This window comes from Phycodurus eques, chromosome 14, assembly GCF_024500275.1.
Source record: "Phycodurus eques isolate BA_2022a chromosome 14, UOR_Pequ_1.1, whole genome shotgun sequence".
Lineage (NCBI taxonomy): Eukaryota > Metazoa > Chordata > Actinopteri > Syngnathiformes > Syngnathidae > Phycodurus > Phycodurus eques.
Genome location: NC_084538.1, coordinates 7,792,534 through 7,814,255, shown reverse-complemented (window position 1 = coordinate 7,814,255; position 21,722 = coordinate 7,792,534). Strand labels below are relative to the sequence as shown.

The 21,722-nt window shown below is 41.8% G+C and overlaps 1 protein-coding gene across 5 annotated transcripts in view; it reads left to right on the top strand.

Moving 5' to 3' along the window:
- qkia (QKI, KH domain containing, RNA binding a) overlaps positions 1 to 21,722 on the top strand; it is an 88,567-nt gene that overhangs the window by 59,478 nt on the left and 7,367 nt on the right. For 2 of the 5 annotated variants that reach the window (XM_061697292.1, XM_061697288.1), the window contains exons 5-6: positions 17,732 to 17,819; positions 19,761 to 20,201. In XM_061697292.1, the coding sequence (XP_061553276.1) occupies positions 17,732 to 17,819; positions 19,761 to 20,201 (529 nt within the window). The remainder of the gene's footprint in view (positions 1 to 17,731; positions 17,820 to 19,760; positions 20,202 to 21,722) is intronic. The other 3 variants (XM_061697291.1, XM_061697289.1, XM_061697290.1) reach the window with 3 other exon arrangements.

The window sequence follows — 21,722 nt, the reverse complement described above, 5'->3', positions numbered from 1 at the left end:
CCCTAAATTTGAACTAATGGTAGCTGAAGGCAGCCCAGTGGACCAGTAGATGCACAGTGTGGCGTGCAGTTCTGATGTGGGTTTCATGTTCTTTGGTTACTTCTTCCCACATTCCAAAAACATGCATGTTAGGCTCATAGAAGACAATATTTTCCATAGGTGTGAATTGTTGTCGGTACGTACCCTGTCATTGAATGACTGGCAACCAGTCCAAGGTGTTCCCCAGGTCTTGCCCAAACTCAGCTGGGATTAGGATCCAGCTCACCAGAGACCCCAAAGAGGACAAACGCTATAGAAAGTGGATGAATAGTAGCTTGAGGCCATTCTGTACTTTTAAAGTACAGACAAAAATGTACGCAAACTTTCATTTGGGTAAGTAGGTGAATTACAGTGGAACACTCTTAGGTCGCTGATGTTCAGATTTTAAACGCAAAAATTCCCAAAGAATTAATGGAAAATGAACTGTCACACTCATCCATCCATCTATTTTCTGTACCGCTTATCCTCACTAGGGTCGTGAGCATGCTGGACCTTTTAATTGTTTAGGCACTCTAGTAACTAACATTGTCTCTGTCGGGTGGAATCCTTGCATTCCAAATACATTATTTTTCAGAAAATTAAAAAAGGGGACTTTTTTTGGGGTTATTGTGTAGTTAAAGAGAAAACACTATCAATTGGTTCATTTATTTAAAAAATAACAACAACGTACCAGCGTGGGGACTGACAATAGCATCTACTTTTGAAAAAGATGAAATTGAGCTAATATAGACATAGCTTTCCACACAACAACGATAACATTCTTAACGCTCACATATGTGTAAAAAGGCGTTATGTAATGTTAATGTAAAAATTAAAAACAACAAAACCCTCTTGAGGAATAGTGATATCAGTGTAAAAATAAAAGAAAACCTGTAAAGCATAACAACAACAAAACACTCCACGTTAACTTTCACGAATCAGTGGCAGCGGAGCTGGTAAAATTTGTCTTCTTCTACACCTCTTGTCGAGCCTGCTGCTTCTTTTGGAAAGACCTTAGCATAGAAAGAATGAACTCTGCATAGTATGCTGTTTCATTGGCTTTTTTGCAAACGTCTTATCTTTTTTGTCTGTAATTCAAGTCTGATCCCAAGATTTTGGGAGCATTTACAGGGGTATTCAATTTCAGAGCTTCCACTGTTTTGGGATAGATGTGCTCTGCTTCCAGTGGTAAAACACTAAAATAAAGGCATTTAAAAAAAAAACATAAATAAAAAAAATAATAAAAAAATCATTAAGTGTAATATCACATTACACTTAAACTGAAATCATAAATGTGTGCCATTGGCCCTTGCATTATGTTCATGTCTAATGTTGATATGAAGAATAAAGCATATAATTTGCTTTGTAAAGGAACAGAGCATAAATCCCCAAATGTAAATATAAACATGTTGCCCTGGAGACAATTTCACAGTGCAGCATATTTTGCACACTGACAGATTAAATTGTTACGCTTTGGAGATAAATCAATGTCGTTCAGAATTGCAAGTGTTTCAGTAGCCCAAATAGCCTCAGTTTAAGATACTGTAAATGTGTGTTTGTACTTACAAATATGTTTGAGTCGTACATCTACTGAATTATTAGCATCACAGACATGGTCTCATAAAGTAAATACTACAAAATAGGTAGCTCCCCATTTAGACGGACAAGTCCGCACTGATCATTCTTATTCAATAATCGGGTTTTGTCTTTATTCTGTTTCAACTCTCATACTCTCCTCCTCCTCTGTCAGCGGTGTATGACAAATGAGTACACAACACCATCTGGCCGCATCCATCCATGTGTGCCTCCCCAGTTAATGAGGTTTATTTTCTTAGGTCCAAGCCATCACTGTCATTCTCCCTTATTTACTCTTAATGTACCTCATGCATGATATTTATTGTCTCATCCATAAGAAGGAGGGAAAACCCATCAGGTCCCATTGAAGTTAAAGTATTTTTTAGCTTATCCCTACCTCAATGTGAAGATGCTATTTTATACACCACAGTGTACTTGAGCTAACGTCAACGTTTATGCTTGTTTGATGATAAATGATAATGGGAAATCTTTGGGAAAGGCCCTCTCGCTCGTTACCTATAACCCAATGGGATCCAATTGAATGAAAGCTGGGCTGTGTATATTTCGCAGTACCTTTCCACAAGTGCAATGAATCACATAAAATAACGCAAAGCATTGTTCACCTTGTAAACCCCTAATCAGTCGAATCAAAGATAACTGTCAATTGGGTGACGGTCTTGTGTATTGTTCTGCCATAAAATTCATATACCGTAACTTTATCAGCCTTAATTGACTACAAAAACTGAATAATTAAAAAGTATGAGTTTTTTTGTGGAATTGTCGATTAATCATAAAGCATGTGGCTCACTGCCCAAAGCTGTTTTCTGTGTTCTACATAAATATGAACATTCATCCATCCATTTTCTATCGCGCTTTACCCTCATTATGGTCTCGAGTGAACTGGAGCCTATCCCAGCTGACTTTGGGCAAGAGGTGGGTACACCCTGGACTGGTCGCCAGCCAATTGCAGGGCGCACATAGACTAACAACCATTCAAATTTATAGTTAAGGACAATTTAGAGTCTTAGATGAGACTTAACATCCATGTTTTTTGGCATGTGGGAGGAAACCAGAGTACCCGGGGAAAACCCACGCAAGCACACAGAGAACATGCAAACTCCACACAGGAAGGCCGGAACCCAGATTCACACCCCCAACCGCAGATCTGTGATGCAGATGTGCTAACCACTCAACTTCTGTGGCGCCGAACTGTAAACAATTATATGTTAACGTCAGTGGTAGTCAGAAGACCTTGTATACTGTGTTCTGCTGTCTGTTCTATGCAATCTTGCCAAGGAATAAACTGAAAGGACAACTCTTAGTGTTTCCCATTGTTTATTACAGTAATATAGAACATGTTGCAACGCATTTTAATATCCCATTTTGATGACTATGGAGACCTCAAGTAGACCAAAACTGCGGGTTGGTGTTTTTTCTGCCAACTTGGCAGCACATTTCCCTCCAGACTTTTATTAACCTTCATCAGGCTAATAAGAGTTGTGTGGAATCATATTAACCTAAGGTGATTTATACCTCCCTGGATAGCAACAGGCTATGGGTAAGGCACAGTAGACATGTATACGTGCACGCGCGCACTAATTATGTTTTTAATTTGCCTTCTCGGTTCTGAGACCTCTCATGAAGTGTTCCTCCTTTTATACTAACCACGGCGCAGTCACGGTGACATCCTAGTGTGTAGTTGTTTTTTGCGGCCTTTTTGTCTCGAACGGTCGTAGGCAGCGCAATCTTTTTACCCCCCAGCCACCCTCTTGTCTTTAACCCTCATCCCTATTTCCATTATGATGCTCATTTATCCAGCCTTCCCATTAGAGGTCAAATATGAGACGAGCCATGCGTTGAAATCTTCTATTGTGATTGAAACGCAATGTTAAACACCAAGATCTTGTCTTGTTTTAATAATATGAATTAGCCACAAATGTAGAACACTGGAACCTCCAAGTTGTTGCCATTTAAAACAAATATTGCCATAGGAAATGTAATAATTTGTTCTGGCCTCAAAGTGTCACCATTATAAAACCTTAAGGCAACGGTTTAAAGAAACATTTCCAATTCCTGTCAAACAAGTGTATGAAGCAGTTACCAACTGAATGATAAAACTATACTTGAAGGGACAAGGAAGAACAATATTTTATCCCTAAATCATAAGTTCCTGTTGAGGTTCTATCACACTTTTCCCCATCAAAAAAAGTCCAAGAAAAAGCAAGACACTGAAGTCTCACGAGATTTGCTGAAGTATCACGTAACATCAAGCATGATGATGCTTTTAAGTTGTTAGGCATACAGTATTTTCCCCCAAAACGTTGGTTCTCTGAACTGTATCAGTTTGGGGGGGGGGGGCTTCATCTTTGCAGGTTGCACTTCATTAGCATTTCTGCAAGTTAAACTTTGCCAGTAATAATTGAAGTGTAAATTTTAAAAGGTAAGCATGTGAGTAGTGTTTGGTGATTATTTACTTTTATTTATTTTTTGTTTTTTTAAATCAATACCTGGAAATAAGAACTGATGCCCAAGAGTACTTTGCCAAGCCCTTAATACAGGTATACCTGGGCGGCCTGCCCAACTCATTTATTTAGTGTGGGGGGGAAAAAACATAACTACAAACATGTTTTTCAGAGTTTATTAGTTGCATGTTGGCCAATACCTTGTTGCCAGCCCACATCCAACAGGAGGTACTTGATGTGGTCTTGGCTTATGGAATGGTTCCTGCTATTTCTCCCACCATACTCTCCATCTGCCCATTCCTGCTTGTATCAAGCTTTAATGGCCTCCTGAGGTGCAGACAGGTGGCTCCCCACCCTTAAGAGACAGTACCCCTGTGGCGATAACCCTGAACACCTTTCCATTCGAAATCTGATTACGTTTAGCCACTTTGCTTCATACAGTATGTATATTTTGTTTGGAAAATCTTAATTATTTACTGCAACCACAAACAGGCCATAACCATTCATAAGCATCTCCCTTAGTGGGCACTTGTTTTTTGAGGGATTTTGTGCATTTGCACCTTACGTGATCGAGAGTCCGTTCATGAACTAGTGTAAATCTGGAAAATGGGGTTTTAGTGCCAAAATGCTTCATCATCACTCATTCTTCTTATGAGTAGTGAACCAATTTGTAGGAAAGTGAACCACATCTCCAGATGCAAAACATCCACAAATATCTCCCAGAAATGTATGTATTTATGTCACTCCAACACAATCATTTATTCGGTGATCAAGCATACTCAAACTCCAAGCAGTTAATACTTCCTCTTGCTCCTTGTTTTTCCTTGAACTGTCATTGAGTAGCAAATTGATCTTTCCCATCAGGAATCCAAGGGAATTAGTCCTGCTTCTTTTCCCCATGTCTTTCACTCAGATTTTCAAGTCAGCTACGATTCCCCCAGTGAATATGTATGTGCTCTATGTACACAAGCCCCCAGCACCGGAGGCAAAATTGTCTTCGCCTGCCGCACTGTCCCCTTAATTTCTCTTCACACACTCCTTCTCTGAGCCCCGAACCACAAAGTTGCCTTCCATCATTGTAAAAATGAAAGAGGGGGAAAAAAAAGTTCCTAATCCACCTGGCCTGCTTGTCTTTCAGAGGCCTTCTGAAGTGCCCCAATACAAATATCAGTTAGAGGAAGTTGGTAACAAGACAAGGCTGTTTTAATCTGCCACGGTCCTCCAGGGGTCATGAGAGGGGACCCTGTGAGCCCCTTAGCCAATCTCTTTGCCTCGCTTTGAAGGTCCTCCTAATCCCTTTTACAGAGAGTCAACGAAAAGCTGGTCTGTTTGTGTGGGAATATATACAGTATATGCACACATTTTTTATATATATATATATATATATATATATATATATATATGAACAAACTAATTGTAAGGAATCATAATTTGGTCAATGAATCCTCACAAGCACAGCAATAACCATGGTCTCTTTAGCTCAGATTGTCCATGCAGGGTAGCTTGTTTTAGCAAAGCCAAGCTTTAACATCTGCAATGTGTAAACACACACATGGAAGCACACTTTGATCTCTGCACCCGCAGTAACTGTGTTTAGCAGTGTTCACGCAAGAAAATAGGATTCGTGAGCTTAGCATTGGGTGACCTAAAGTCTGCTGATATAATTCAGCGCCTACAGTAAATCCAAGTGCCTTGCTAAAAGATGATAAACTCCATTCTTGTCCAAGTCTGGGCACCTCAGTGTTGAGGGACTCCCAAGAAATATAAGATTCTACTTTACCTTCTTCCTTGATAAATCTAACATGTAACCAAACTGCTTCTAGGTCATGTAGTTTACTTCTGCCAGGACATGCTCTGTTTACACTCATGACAACATTTGGTCATGATACGCGAGGGTCTTGACTGTATTATGACAATAATGCATGTATTTTTGGATGCAAAAGATAAAAGGATCTATAAAAAAAACTTTACCACAAATTATTGGAATATTTTATGATTATATATTATTTTTATTATTTTATTATTATAAGTAATAAGACCACAGGTCTACACATGCTCACACGTCCGTGCAAACTGCCAGTCTGAATCAGGAGTCTTGGGTTTTAATTTTAAACACTTAACATTGTTAAAGTTAAATGGTTAATTTTAAATTGTATATTTGCATAATCTTTCCCATCAAGAAACAATAATCCCTACTAAAAAAAAGATCATTTATTGGACTATCCAACCATTTTCTATCACGCTTTTCCTCATTATGGTTGCGGGTAACTGCAGCCTGTTCCAGCAAAGGGGTGAGAGGTTGGGTACCGTATTTTCATGACCATAAGGCGCACTTAAAAGTCTTAAATCCATCCATCCATTTTCTACTGCTTATCCGGGTCGGGTCACGGGGGAAGTAGCTTTAGCAGGGACACCCAGACTTCCCTCTCCCCAGCCACTTCATCCAGCTCTTCCAGGGGGATCCCGAGGCGTTCCCAGGTCAGCCGAAGGACGTAGTCTCTACAGCGTGTCCTGGGTCGTCCCGGGGGTCTCTTCCCGGTGGGACGTGCCCGGAACACCTCACCAGGGAGGCGTCCGGGAGGCATCTGAATCAGATGCCCCAGCCACCTCATCTGGCTCCTCTCGATGTGGAGGAGCAGCGACTCTACTCTGAGATCCTCGCGGATGACCGAGTTTCTCACCGTATCTCTAAGGGAGAGCCCGGACATCCTGCGGAGGAAACTCATTTCGGCCGCTTGTATCCGGGATCTTGTTCTTTCGGTCACGACCCACAGCTCGTGACCATCGGTGAGGGTAGGAACGTAGATCGACCGGTAAATTGAGAGCTTCTTTACCACAATGGACCGATACAAAGTCCGCATCACTGCAGACGCTGCACCAATCCGCCTGTCGATCTCCCGTTCCATTCTTCCGTCACTCGTGAACAAGACCCCAAGATACTTGAACTCCTCCACTTGGGGCAGGATCTCATCCCCGACCTGGAGAGGGCATGCCACCCTTAAAGTCTTAAATTTTCTCCAAAATGGACGGGGCGCCTAATTTGGGAATAGGCACATGGGAATCGAGCAGCCGCGAGGGAATTCAAGGTCAACGAATCCATGGTTCGCAAGTGGAAGAAGCAAGAAAACGAGCTTCGCCAAGTCAAGAAGACGACGCTGAGTTTCCGCGAGTTTGCCCGAGTTGGAATACCAACTCGAGCAATGGATTAATGAACTCCAACCGCTGGACATCGGTGCAAACAGGGCGTTCAAAGGGAAGTTGTGAGCGGCGTGGGAGCAATGGATGACAGATGGCAAACACAGCTTTACTAAGACTAGGAGGCAGCGCCGGGCGAGTTACGCCACAATTTGTGAATGGAATGTGGATGCTTGGGCTAACGTGTCTGCTTGCACTGTTGTTCGAACTTTCGTAAAAGCCGGCGTCATTTCTGAGGAGCCGCACGGCAACGAGACTGACTCTGACAATGACGAGGGAACCTGGCGTGTTTGATGGAGAACTTGCCCAGCTGTTCATTTCGGATACAGAACATGAGGACTTTGATGGATTTGTGGATGAGGATTGATAAAAAAAAATAACGTGAGTACATTGTTAAATAATACAACCAAACTCAGTTTTGCTCCCGCTGCCTTTTTAAAAACATGTTTTAGCGTACATGCATGCTACTGTATGTTTTAAGATAGCGTATGTTTTACCATGCCTGCGCCCAATAATACGGTGCGCCTTATGCATGTGTTAAATACAGAAATAGACCCCGTAACTTAATACGGTGCGCCTTATGGTCGTGAAAATACGGTGCACCCTTGACTGCTCGCCATTCAGCAACCATTCACGTCTATGGGCAATTTAGTCTTCAATAACGTAATGTTCCAATTGAGATTTGAACCTGGATCTGAGCCATACGTGCTAACCACCATTTACTGTCCTTTCATTTCCATAATCATATAAGGCAAAGTTTTGTTATTTGAAGATTTTGAGTAATGCATACAGTTGTGTTAACTGGTTTTGAGGCGTTTGTCTGTCAATGAAATATCAGCATTTAACAGATAAATGGTATTCTTGAAGTCATGAATGTTCAAGTTCTACGATGTTTTGTTTTTTTAATCAAAGGTTGCGCCTAATCTATTTTACTGTACCATGTATCACTAAGCGTCTCAGGAAAGTGTCTCAAAAATTGTAGTTGAGACTTCATTTTTTGATTTGACTGTACAGGACCAGGTTCCATATTCAAGTCTCACATCTTGCCAGAGGTACTTTTTATTTCTGTCCTTTGCTAAAGCTACGGTGATCATCTCTGAGTCAGAATCTCACAATCTGATGCAAATCCTCTGCCAGTATTTAAAGCTCCCCCCAAATCATCCCTAGCCAAATCCCCTCAAGATATTCCCCGCTCGATTGGAGGGCATTAAAGGATCGCGAGTGACAGAACAATACACCGTCTGGCAGCCTGGTCGAATAAGGGATAAATGAGAAGGGAGGGGAGAGAAAAAAATCAGGGAGCGCATGAGGGTACGGATTTGGTGTAAGGGGTAGAAGGGGTCAACAAGGAACAAAAGACGAGAGACAGTTGCTTGTTGGGTTGTACAACACACTGTTGTACAACTGCATCATCCTGCCTGCTCTTAGTCCGCCACATCATCTGTCAAAGCCGATGCATTTCCACAAGCTTTAATAATCTCGATGTTAAATCTGTATATATTTGTCAAGGTTATTTACGTGGACTTTAATCCACTCTTAATGCTGTTATGTTACATGAAATGCCAGCCCGCTTTGAGAATAAACATCACTCAGAATTTCTGCTTTTCCAATTTTTAGTCCTGGGAATATTTTTGACGAAAGCCACATCGAGTATATTTTTGCAAACAAAACAGTGGAAGGCGAGGCAAGGCACTTCTATTAGATGAAAGATTCTGCATCAGACAGATATATTGCTAAATGCCTTGGACCTCGTAAGCTTTGTAATTTAGCAGGAACTAAAGTATTACCATGAGAGCTAACTCCTGAATTTCAACAGTACGTCACTAAACCATTTGATTGACTGTAATGGGGAGGAGCAGCCACAAAGTGTTTGTAATAATCTGACTGGAGTCAGGTTTGCGTCTATGCTAATGAGCGAGGGTGTTGGCGGTTTAGCATGACTAATGGCGCTCGTCGCTAACAGAGCTGTCTCGGACTGAGGAAGCAAGCAAAAGGTGCGAAGGGGAAATAAAGAGGCTTTGCCAGGGAACGTTGTGATGATTTGAAGGAAGTCACGGCCAAGAGTTGCCCGAGATTGCGGTGACTTTTGGGAGAGCAATTCAGTCAATTTTCTTGGCCTTAAAAGGCATATTCTGACTCTTGAAGGGTACATTTAGTGTAATAGAAATGTGTCGGTGTGATGAGATAAAGCATGTTGTCTGTTAATCTGTGTGGTAATTGTGTGTGAAAATGTCCTTGAACAAGACTGTAATCCCCCAGCTGCTGGTAGCCACCCCTAAGCCATTCATTTGTTGATGTCAATGGTTAAATGCGAGGTAATATACACTGGGTTCCTAATTACTATGCAAATGACATTTGCACAATATTTGCCATTTGTATCAACCATTTACAAAAATCAGAGAACAATATAATTTGCATAATCATTTGGAATGCCGTGTAAGTAAAGCACTTGATTTTAACATAATATATTCATTGATTAAGAATTTAGTGGATTGTTTGGAATTTGATGTTTAATTTGTCTTGAAGCCATGGAGACAATTAGTAGTGCGCTACTTGACTGCAAGGAATGGGCGCTCACTCAACAAGTTTGCTGTCTAAAGAAGTACAGCATGGTATCAACAAATGTAAGCTGAGCTACATCCATGCAGGCCTCCACTAAATATCAACGCATCAAAATCTCTGAAGCCTGCCACACACTACCATGCTAGGTGTGGGTAGCGACATTGAGGCGAATATCTATCGTGTTTGACGTTTTGCACCGAGGTTAAAAACTCAGTGTAAGCGCTACTCGAGCGGTGGCCAGTCAAAATGCATCGGTGCAGTGTTTAAGAAGTGCAGTCCACGTTTACATATCATGTTTAATGAAACATGAAAACTTGGCCATGTTAAAACATGTTAAATAAACCATATTGATTCGAATTCGGATTTGGACAGTGCTCCCATATACGTATATCTGTCGGCGATGTTGGACAATTCTACGACAAGATCACATATTAGGCATAGGCAAACTCAACAGCAGTGAAAGCAAATTAAACATTTTTATTTTTATATAACAAGATCACCATAATCTTCAAATTTAGAATTACATTTGAAAAATGAACAAACTCAAGTAAAAGCATATTTAAATTAAATACTCGACTGAGAGTCACGTGGCCCTGGACCTGCATGTTGTCAAACTCTGGCCTAACCTATAAGAACAATTCATAATAAATCTGTTAGTTTATTTTAATACAGATTTATTTATTGTTTGAGTTTGTTGAAAAATACGAGATGACCTGGAAAAAATAACTGCATATTAAATTACAATCGCAGAAGATAATCATAATTAGATTATTTTCCCAAATCGTTTAGCCCTACTAAAATTATGATTTTACTCCTGCATTAGCGTAGGTTTGTGATAGACTATAATGTGCCAAATTCGGGTTACATTGCTGCCGTTGAAATGAAACTCCCTCGTAAATAGAGGACCCTCATTGATTACATAATACCAGTCTTTTGTATGTTATTCCACTGTATTTGTACTTTGGTTTCAGTGAAAGTTTAATAATAAAAAAAAATAAAAAATAGGGGTCTGGTTTGTTAGACACTTCCAGTTTTTGTTTCGACCAAGAGACATCCTGCAAGTTTTCTTGAGCCGCCTCAAATTGATTAGCCTCGTCGTTTTGTTTATTTTGGTGTTGAGATGTTTTGAGGCCCATTACAAGTGCTCATTTCTTCCTTCCTCCTTTAGCATGCCACTTTTCCTGTGGAATGTAGAATTGTTGATTAGTCGTCTTGGCAGCGTGATGGGAGTAATCATTTTCCTCCAGATGTTAGTTTGGGAAGAGACCAAATCGAAATGGGAAACAGGGGTGTGTGAGTGTTTGTGGGTGGGTTGGGGTGGTGGGGGGGAACAGCTGTTATCGCTACCGGTTCCACCCATCAGCAGCACATGAAGTCATCCACTCCTCCCTCCTGTAGAACCATCCCTCCCCACGCATTCCCATATTCCACCTCACTCTGCATCCCAGGAGGCACACGGGGCAGGCTGTGTTTACCTCTAAGGTAATTGTCCCGGTTTGGAGAGGCTGACCCTGTCTCTGCTAAGGCCCAAGATTACGTGCATGCAGTCAAGTGTGTGTGGATTGACAGTGACTGGCAGCAAGGCCAGTGACGGAAAGCAAGCCTCCGCCAGTGTCAGACCACGAGGGAGCAGACAAATTGGTTTTCACTGCGCTGTCTTGTACTCTCTTCAGGTATCACTCTCCTCCTGCATTGTCTCCTCCATCATTTACACTTTCTCACTGTTTTTCTACTCCAGCCAAGGCATTTCTCTCCACACCCGTTATTTAATCTCTCCAAGATGTGCTGCCGTATAGAACGGTTGTTTCGGTTGTATAATTAAAAAATAAACACCCCCTTGGTCGCGAAAGAGACTGCAACTCTATAAACACTCAAAAGACACCCAGCAATCTGTTCCATTGTGTTCCGATTTTCTGTATTTTGCCGTATGCTTCACTGGTATGGCTAAGTCGAAAATGTTCGGGAGAGGAAATTTTGCACACCAAGTTCACTTGCGCCTAGAGCTGTATGATATCACAATATACAGTATATTGTAACATAACGTAAAAACATCTACCATACGATATATAACCATCTATCATTTCTATCGTTATTCTGATGTGTAGCGTATTGTGTTTGGCCTGTTGCTACACTATCCAACTGTTACATTTGTGTAGCAGTTGCATTGAATGGATTGGCTGAGTTCCTGACAAAATAAAAATGTTACTGACATACTGACAAATATTCAGAATGTTTACTGAGAGGTAGAGAGGGGTTGGTATTTCTGTCGTGTAGTTATTTGACAACGTACTGTTGCTGTCTAGTGAAACCTTGTACTGTAAGTCCACCTTTTGACGATTTCTTAACATTGAGATTCTCAATGTTCTCATACATGTACTGTTAAAATTAATTAGCTAAACAACTAATGAAAATCTTGGTCATTGTGTATTATGTATAGTGTTATGTTTTTTTTGTAAGCATCTCCATTGGATGCCCAAACGGTCCTTCAAAACACATACTCCCCCAATTTACTTTAACAAAGATGACTCACAAGGCTTTAAAGACAAAAGCCAATTGCACATTTTCCTTGGAGTGTTATGTATGAACAATGACAGGGCAATTGAAAAAAGGGTGAATAGTCCACCTTCGGCTGTTGTGTCATGCCCTTAACACAGGCGGAATCGAGCTCGTTTGCAAGGGCAACCGGAAATCAAATCAGACATCATGTAATTATCTGATTGCTGTGGGAAGCACACCGTTGCGTCAATATTGCTTTTCGCCAGGTTTTGTATAAAAGACAAAGACAGATAAATGTCAAGCTCTGATGTGGCAGCTTTTCAGGATCTCTGTGTGAAATAGTCTCGTTACTCCGAAACCCGAGCCCCTCTGAACATTCCAGACAAGTCCACGTACCAACATATTGCTATGAAGAAAGAGATGAATGTTTCTGGTGCCAAGTCGTTGTAATAATAGCTATCACTTTGTAATAAAGGTGGCACACATGGTTGTCATCAGACCACGACGATAAGCTCAATTTGTCTGCTATAGTTTTTTTTTGATTGATTCAAACAAAGGTATCTTTCAGAATCATCTTTATTTGCCAAGTATGTCCAACAAACACAAGGAATTTGTCTCCGGTAGTTGGAGCTGCTCTAGTACGACAACAGACAGTCAATTGACAGAGAACACTTTTGAGACATAAAGACATTGACAAAAATAAAAACAGTCACTGACCAATAAAGGGTTGCTAGTTATCTGGTAATGCCGGTACATTTAAAAAAAAATAAATAAATAAATAAATAAAAAAAAATGTTTGTGCGAAGGAGTCACAATGACAATTTAGCATGCATGGTGTGACCTCATTGCAAGGTTGTCAGGAAGGCAGTGGGACATTGCTAACCTACTTTATCTGATCACACTGCTGTCTACCTTCAGTTTCCTCTTCCCTCTCCTCTTCCTCCTCCGTGTGTCTTGCTCTTCCCTGATAGCTTTTACCGCTCTGCTGATCGCACAAATAGGCCTCATTGATTGAATCTGATTCTCGTGGATAGAGCAGCTTTATTGAGTGGTGTTTTTTTCCAGTGATGGACAGGAGAGGGAAGAGAGAGGGTTGCTTGTACATGCATACATGTGTGCATGTAAGGAATACGAAAGGAAAACTTCCTCCTCTAATCTGTCTGTCTCGGTAGCTGCTATTCATTACTGTTCTCTTGGGCATTCCCACTTGCAGATCATTACAGACACACACTCGTTTTTGCGTTAATGTTTTATAGCTGGTGAATCTATGGCGAGGAGTTTCTTAATTGTGGCAAGATTAAAGTGTTAAACTGTGCTCCCCGATGGCGTTCATCAAACATTGATCCAAGCGGCATCTGCGTTCGGGAAGCATTCGCAACATGATTTAAAACGATCCAACTCCGCTCCCAACAGTCCATGCTGGTATTATCTCTGTGCTTTTCACTCACATCTTACAGTCGATATCTGCAGACATTGCCGAGCTGTCATCTTTCTTGTCTCGAGCAAACTGGAACACTTACATTCCCAGGTGTACTCACCGAGCTTTCAAGGAATACCGCCGAAAAGACCATTTTTAAAAAGTATGTGAATGTTGCAGTGGTGAATGGGTCAAATTATGTTTAAAAAAAGAAAAGAAAGAAATAAGGTGGTTGGGGGATTTAACTAACAAACTTGCCTTTGTGTGAGGATGGGCTTCAATCAGCGGCATTGCTCTGGGTGTACATGCAGCAGGAAACCCGCCTTATCCTAGACACGCTTCTATTAAGTGTCAAGAGTCACCTATGCAAAGTAGAGCAAATGGTGTCACCCTTGTTTTCATCTGTGCCCGTTTAACACCACACATATACTAGCAGTCCAAACATCCATATCCCAGCGTGAGTTGATTCAAAGCTGCAGCCTGCCACTGAGCTCGCTTAAACACTTGCATACATCTTAAAAGAGACATAAAAGCAGCTGCTATAATTTGTGGTTTAGTCTTCGAGGTTGTGCAAAGATAATGAATTTTGATTAAATGGTGTCTACTTTGCAGTCTTCCAGGTGTTCTAGGCTGCGATTGTTTGGGCTTGTTAATTAATATGTGCACTTCAAGGGTTACAAAAAGTAATTAGTAATGATTTTTTTGGTGGGTGGGGGTGCTCTTCATTGAGGGTTTACTTTGTTAGCCAATGACCTGATCCTTGTTCAATTACTCCGCTGTGTTTATTATTGTCAACAATGCATGTAAAACACCACCTCTTAGTCTCTGAGGAGAATGCTGATAACTAGGAAACATACTGTAGCTGGCACTATGTCCATGTTGGCATCAATTGTACATGCCTATTTGGCACGATTAACTCTCTATAGGTTTATGACTGTACCAGCATACAATGGTTAAAGGTTATGAATGGCCAGAATAGCCCATGTGGTGTCCTGGGCAAGATTATATTTGGCTTTCCGGAGACGATCCACCGTCCCTAGACGGTATTTATATTTGACGGTACTGGTATTGATACTTGATGTTGGTGTATTGATACTGTACCATGAGTGATGTCTATACAAGGAAAACGAAGGAAACCACAGAAAGTTCCATGACTGGTTTGTCAAAACATATATTTCAAATCAAAACTACGAGGTTTCCCCTCCGAAGTAATCCCCCAGGAGTAACAACCTGTCCCAGCCATCTCTGCCACGCCTTCATGTACACCTCCGCAGCTCTGTCGTCACAGCCTTCTTGATGTCCACGTCTTCAAAACAGATCTCCTGGATGATCCCAGGAAAGAGGAAAAAATCACATGGAGCCAGATCTTGTGAGTAGGGAGGTTGAGTAGGGTGGTTGCTCCAGCATGGTGATGTTCTTCTCATCCAGGAAATGTTGGATGCTCAGGGCATTGTGAGCAGGCGTGTTGTCATGGTGAAGCAAACACCAGTTGTCCTGAGATGACTCTTGCCTCTTCTCGTGTGCTGAATGAAGCAAACGCCACAAGATCTCTTTGTAGACGTGCTGGTTGATCATCATCACGTTGAAGGGGAAAACATGTAGTTTGGGTTTGAAATATGACTTTTGTAGTCAGTCCTGGAGGTTTTCTGACACACTTCGTAGAAAAGTTTGTACCAGTTTGTTTGAATTATTTCTGCATATTAATTGTAAAACCAATACATGTGTTTGTTCTTTCTATTGCGGCCCGTTTTGTGTTCTCAACTGGAAAGTACATAGCCTGAGCCTAGGTTTATCTGTCCAATACCTATTATTTCAGTTTGAACCGGTACACCCCTTCCATCCATCCATTTTCTGAGCCGCTTCTCCTCACTAGGGTTGCGGGCGTTCTGGAGGCTATCCCAGCTGTCATCGGGCAGGAGGCGGGGTACACCCTGAACTGGTTGCCAGCCAATCACAGGGCACATACAATCAACCATTCGCACTCACAGTCACACCTACGGGCCATTTTTTGCCATCCACATTTAAAACTGACACCCATGCCTCCACTTTGTGATGCGTTCGATCGTAATTAAATTCAACTAATGTATGCTGCTAATGTATGTTTCCTGTTGTTCGCTTTAGCTTTAAATGGAAAAGTGTTGCAGAATTTAAAAATTTGCAGCCCTTGGGGAACGAAATGGGTAATGAGTGAGTCGTCCCTGTACTGGAACTTTCTTGTCTTGTTAATTGGAAGTGATGCTCCACTAAACACACACACATGCACACACACACACACACACACACAACTGTGACTACTCACTCCCTTATATTTAGTCGAGAGACCAACATGTCACTTTTTCCTCTTTCTTAACCTTGCACACACTCACTTGCTCACACTCAGTGTTGCTGCATTCAAGAGGACTCTCAGGGGAAAGCTTAACTCTTCACCATCATCCTTTTATTCCCCATCTTTCCTTATCGGCGCCTCACTAGAGCAGCAGACTGTTGTCCAAGTGTTAGCGAGTCCAAGAATTAAGTCTGCTTGCTTGTCTCCACTTCTTTTCACATCAAGAGTGTTACTGCGACGGCACGTGATGTTTTTACATGCAAATGAATAAGCACAGTCATGAATGCATTCACTCACACCGGTTTCACAGCATGCAATTGCATTTAGATGTGGGATTAAATGATGATTACTCTTGACTGTTTATGCTTTATCGCTTATTGCCTCCATTTTAAAGAAGTTTAAACGATGACGCATTTGTTAAAGAAGTCACGATGTATCAATACATCACCCCAGGGGTCAGCTAAGTGCCACCACACCCTCCATTTTGGCGAGTAATTTACCCTGACCCCTGCTTGAATGAAGATGTACTACCTGCCTGAGCCTTGTGTGTCAACACGGTTATTGAGTACTGTACAGCAGCTTGAGGGGAAATTGAGGTTTGATGGGGGAACAGGCGGTGTGCGTGGGATCTTTCAGGGATGGAGGAGGGGTGCGCTATCTTAATTTCTTTCTGTGAATAATTTGGGCCGCCTAATTTAGCCGTAATGAAAGTGGCTGCCACTTTTGTATTTATTTATCCAAATATTAATTGACGGGGATGACGTTTGCCAGGCTGGTTATTGCGCATTTGATTGCACACAGGGGAGTCAAGAAAATGCCTGCAATTATCCTTCTGATATGCAGATATGAAAATGCATTTATACAATTTGATGCCTTTCTTGGCATTTTCACGACAGTACAAAGCACACAACATTTAACCCATCTTAATTTCATTTCATCAAACCTGTTCTTGAGAATAGCTGACATCAGCTAGCTTTTCTTTTTTTTATTATTATTATTTTTTTTCTTTTTCTTTTTTTTAATATAAAAACAACACCCCCACACATGCAAGCTGGTAAAATTGTTGCTATGGTAAATGTTTTGCTTTGCCTGCAATGTAGCCTCTGCTGAAATTGCCGTGTTACAGGAATAAGTGTTTGACTAAATTTCTTTGAAGGACTGTGGGGAAAGTTGCTGATTTTAATACATCTTTTGTTTAGGTTTTTTGGAACATTTTTAATGGTGTAGGAGAATCTCTGAGCATTGAACGTAGCTCAACCTTCTGAGCTGACTTCATTTTGTTGTTCTTTAGATGGTGAACTAGTTGAGGCTGAATCAACAGGGCCTCTGCTGGTTGAAGCCAAGCAGTGCACTCCATTTTGCCACATTTTCTTATCAAAAACAACACGAATCAACAATCAGTACCAAAGAATTCTTAATCAATTAATTGGTCTTTTTTTAATGGTATGGGTGTCTCTGACTGTTCTGAACTCCTGTTTTGACATCAGTGTTACCATGAGCCGAATGATGTTTTGCCAAAGTGGAGGTCTGCGTCAGGGTACCTCAGCTTCCTAAGAGCTGACGCCATGTTGTTCTTATTTAGACGGCAAACTAGGAAGAACTGACAGAATTCCTAACAGTCAGTGAATCGATGATGTGTTATAGTCGACGGGTATTGATTGATATGTGCTTTTTCCTTAGGCGGAGGGCGAAGACAATTTGAAGAAGATCCAGCTGATGGAGTTGGCCATTCTCAACGGGACATACCGAGACAACAACATCAAAGCGCGTAAGTGAACTACGATTAACACCACTAACGTACATAACACATTTCATTATAGGACACATATTTTTAACTGCATGCTACACATTTAATTAAGACCATTAACGCAATTGACTTCATATTAATTAACAGTGTTTACCACCATGGAATCAGTGTTTAGTCCAATGGGCTGTTTCATCATATATGTATCCACGAGCACACACCTTTCAAGCTGACCAAATAATTTGTTTACCTACTCCACCACGAGTAGTAGGAGAACCTCCATTTTGTCCTCCATGTTACTTTCCCATCAATCCATCCTTTCTACATCCATCCTCTTCCTCCAGCCACGGTTGCTTGGTATCCACTTGCGCTTAACTTTGCAGCACACCGCTGGAGCTCTTTGCTCAAGCTCTGCATGTTGCCATCTAGTTCAGACATCTGCTCAAGGAAGAAGCATCCATAGATCAAATAACCAGTCTAACAACGAAAATGTGCACTTGGCATTCAGCTTTGATTGTGTTCATTGTCACTGTGATCGCAACCTCTGTTCAAATAATTTCACTGTTAAATTTAACCAAATGTTTGGATGGATAAAAAATTATACTGTAATTAGGGAACTTTTACTGAATTTCCTTCAATCAGTTGTTATTTTTTTAAATATCACTTTTAATGGGATGGGATAATCAAACACTGAATGTTCTGAAGTTCTCTTTCCTTGCTGCGTGGACATAGCTCAACTTTCTACTACTAGTTGAGACTAATCAACATCATCTGTGCTGGTCACAGCCAACATGTTTTTGCCTCAATTGCTTTAAGTCGCGATTAGTCAACAACCAATTTCACAGAATTGACAGAACGAGCAATGAATCGATTCATTTCCCTGTCGTTAATAGTAACACAGACGCAATCTGTATCGTTCGATTGACTTGTCTGTGGGACGCTTATGCGATGTAGCACACAGAAACTTGCAAAATGTGACGATTCTTAGCATTTTATTAGGGATGCACCAATTAACTCCAGCCAAATTTGACATACAAATTCAGACTTTGTATGGCATTTGGTGTTTGTATGTGTCAAATGTATAAAAAATTTTCAGTGGTCATAATGTGATTGCATGTATAAGGTTGGGTGCATCCCAATTCAACACGCCAGCGCTAAAATGAATTGTGTAGAGCACAGATCCAGGTGGCCACATAATTTTACGTGGCTTGCTAAAGCAAATCATGTGCGTTTTCTTCGTTTCTCACAAAAATCTGGAACAAAATTGTCTTCACTTTTATTAATATTGACATATTGCAAGTGGACATTACCAAACCCCTTTTTAATATAAATTGAGCAATAGTTGAACAAATTATTATTAAATATGACTTCACATTTCCAAAATAGTTATCAATTAATTTGTTGTGTACATGATGAGGGAATACTTTTATATGGTTCACAGCCATAATTGTCCCTCTGAGGGAAACCATAACTACAATGCGGCCCGTGCCAAAAGATTTGTTTGATACCCCCGGCGGTGAACATTCAATCAATCCCCAAGAGTTTATACGTAATTATCAGTCCTTGTGGTGTTGGTGTGTCACCTCTGCGAAGTTACCAATTCAAATGGTTGTTGTTCACGTCACTCCTTGTGCCATTTCCAGTAAATGTTTGAGCTGCTGCCAAGGTAATTTTATGCTTTGCTTTGGGATGACGGCAAGCTTGTTTTAGTATGAGGGTGTTTTTTTTTTTTATTTTTATTGTTTTTTGCTTTGTGGTTCACCACCATGATCATTGCATGGACTAATTTTACCTTTTGCCCCCCACCCCCTCCCCCCCTCTCTACCTGCCAACTCTCTTTTTTTCCTCCTTTTGTATTTTCACTCTTCACTGTTCACCTGTGATAACCATCAACGCCACTTGGCTTGACCTCTTGTCCTCTGTCTTCTTTCCACTTCTGTCCTTCGCTCTCTTCGCTTATGGCAGCCACCCTTGCGTTCTCTCTTGCAGCGGCGGCAGCGGCCGCTCAGGGACCCCGCCTCATAGCGACACCCACAGGTCAGGTGTTGCCGCCCCAGGCGCTCCGGCCCCCGACTCCTGCCGGGGCCCCTATCATGAACCTCATCCGGCCCACTCAGATGGCCGCCATGCTGCCCAACGGCACCCCCACTCTGGTGCCGCCCACGCCGGACGCCGGGCTCATCTACACCACCCCTTACGATTACCCCTACGCCCTGGCACCCACCTCCCTGCTGGAGTACCCCATCGAGCACAGTGGGGTTCTAGGTAAGCGAGCCTGGGGGAGCATGACTACGGCAGGTACGACGGCCCACTTTGGCCAGCCCGGACAGGAGGGCAGCTTGTTTTACCCTGGTCTCGGGGTGCTGGACACTGCTTCCATGAGCCACAGTCAGGACTTTTTGAAAGGTAAATATGTGGTGTCCACCTGAGGAATGAAACACACTGTCAGGGTGGATGAATGTGGTGACGCTCTGTGGCTAATGTGCATATTTTGATTAAACATCAAGGAGAGGGGAATGGCTAGCCTCTTGACTAGTAGGTTACTTTACAGTTAAATTTCTCTCCACGCTTCCAGGTACACACTGCCTCAACTCTGCAAGGTTTACACAGGCGGACTCAGCAGAGTCTGAAATGAGGCAGCCCGACAGAAACAAGCTCGCGTACACGCAGTTCGCTCTCTAACCCTTTCATGCACTGGCCTGGAGGCATATTCAGTTTGGCAGTAGATCCCTTCGGATTTCTGCAGCTTCTGAAATGATTTTTCTGTGCTGCAGGCAGGCCTTGATGCCTGCAGATAGTCCCTCTGTCACTCCCACTGGGGATGTTCATTAAATTCCTCCAGTCGTCCTTTATTTTCTTTTTCTCCCTCTGCCTTCCTTTGTTGTCTCAGCTTCACCCCTGGTGAACCTGGGGTTTGCGTGAATCCCAGGGCTTCCCCTCGATTCAGTGCTGGTAGTCCAGTTCACTACGAGGGCCTATATATTACATGCATTCTCTTTGGTGCTTTTAACTGACCAGAGACAAGTGAGCATCCGTTAAATAATCACAACACCGAATGCTAACAAAAACCTTATGACAAATCCCCAGTCTTTTTTTTTTTTTTTTCTCCCCCCCTTGCTTTAATTTGACACACTTGTGATGTTGTGTGGAACGTGATGTTAGCTAACCTTTGCATGTTGCGCCTGCCTGTGGTAGTCATGTGCAGCATCTCTCTCTTTTAACTCGCAGGGTTACACCGACTTAGTGCATTTTATTTACTCACTCTATCGATCGGTGCCTTCAGCAAAACGGGGGACCCTGTGGAAGGCGCTCACTGCCTTTCTCACACATTTCCATGCGCCCGCCTCCTGCCACTACTTTATCTTGCCGCCATTGGCTTCCTGGACAGCAGGGAAATACAATGCCATCTGGCGCTTCAGAGTCGTGTAGGTGGCCGCAAAGATATTTGCCAGTACTCACCACACTTAATTTCTTTACACACACCCTGCCTTTTGTGTGTGTTTTAATCCCTGCATGCATTACATTTTGTAATACAGTGGAAGCTCTCAAGTTCAACTCAATTGCTTCAGGGATGCTGGTCGACCTCATTTGTTGGGATTTCGAAACCAATTTTCTAATGGGTAAAAAATTAACTTCCATACACAAGTACAGTAATCTGACAGATCCCCGCTGCGCATAGCAAGAAAATGCGACGGCTTGACGCGCCCTCCAAAATATTTGCTTGCCTATATCAGTAGTTCAAACTGTAAATATACCAGAAACTATGATCCCAAAACAATTTATCATTTCAAACTCATCTTACAATACCCCTAAGAATAAATGGCTTACAGATAAACAGATTTTGTGTTGCCAAAAAGACAAATAAAAAGCAAAACACTGGTGTAGAACCTTGTATGCTCACTGAACTGAGGTCTTGTGAAGCTTTTC